This window comes from Phaethon lepturus, unplaced genomic scaffold (assembly GCF_000687285.1).
Source record: "Phaethon lepturus isolate BGI_N335 unplaced genomic scaffold, ASM68728v1 scaffold24196, whole genome shotgun sequence".
In the NCBI taxonomy this organism is placed as follows: domain Eukaryota; kingdom Metazoa; phylum Chordata; class Aves; order Phaethontiformes; family Phaethontidae; genus Phaethon; species Phaethon lepturus.
In genome coordinates, this window is record NW_010547228.1 from 1,628 (window position 1) to 1,933 (window position 306).

General features: G+C 65.0%; 1 protein-coding gene across 1 annotated transcript in view; it reads right to left on the minus strand.

Moving 5' to 3' along the window:
• NAGLU (N-acetylglucosaminidase, alpha) overlaps positions 1–306 on the minus strand; it is a gene marked incomplete at both ends in the record, with an annotated part of 3,684 nt that overhangs the window by 1,505 nt on the left and 1,873 nt on the right. The window contains one exon of the mRNA XM_010289585.1: positions 2–301. Coding sequence (XP_010287887.1) covers positions 2–301 — 300 coding nt within the window. The remainder of the gene's footprint in view (position 1; positions 302–306) is intronic.

Consider the following 306-nt stretch of genomic DNA (forward strand, 5'->3'; position numbering starts at 1 on the left):
CCTGGTTGAACTGGTCCTGGTGGAAGGGGTTGCCCGAGTTGAGGCTCTCTACCAGGGCAGAGACGAAGAGGCTCCAGCGCACGCCGTAGTAGTCCAGCACCAGCCCCCCCAGCTGCTTGTTGGCATAGTCCAGGATGTTCCCGCTGGGCCCCCACAGCGTCACCTGGTTCCGGGCGTTCAGCTCGTACTGCTCAGCCTCCTGGTCGCTGGTGGCCATGGCGCGGGCACTCTCCAGCCAGCGGCCCAGCAGGAAGAGGCTGTGGCTAGAGAGGAGGCTGTCCAGCTCCGGCAGCAGGTCATAGACCA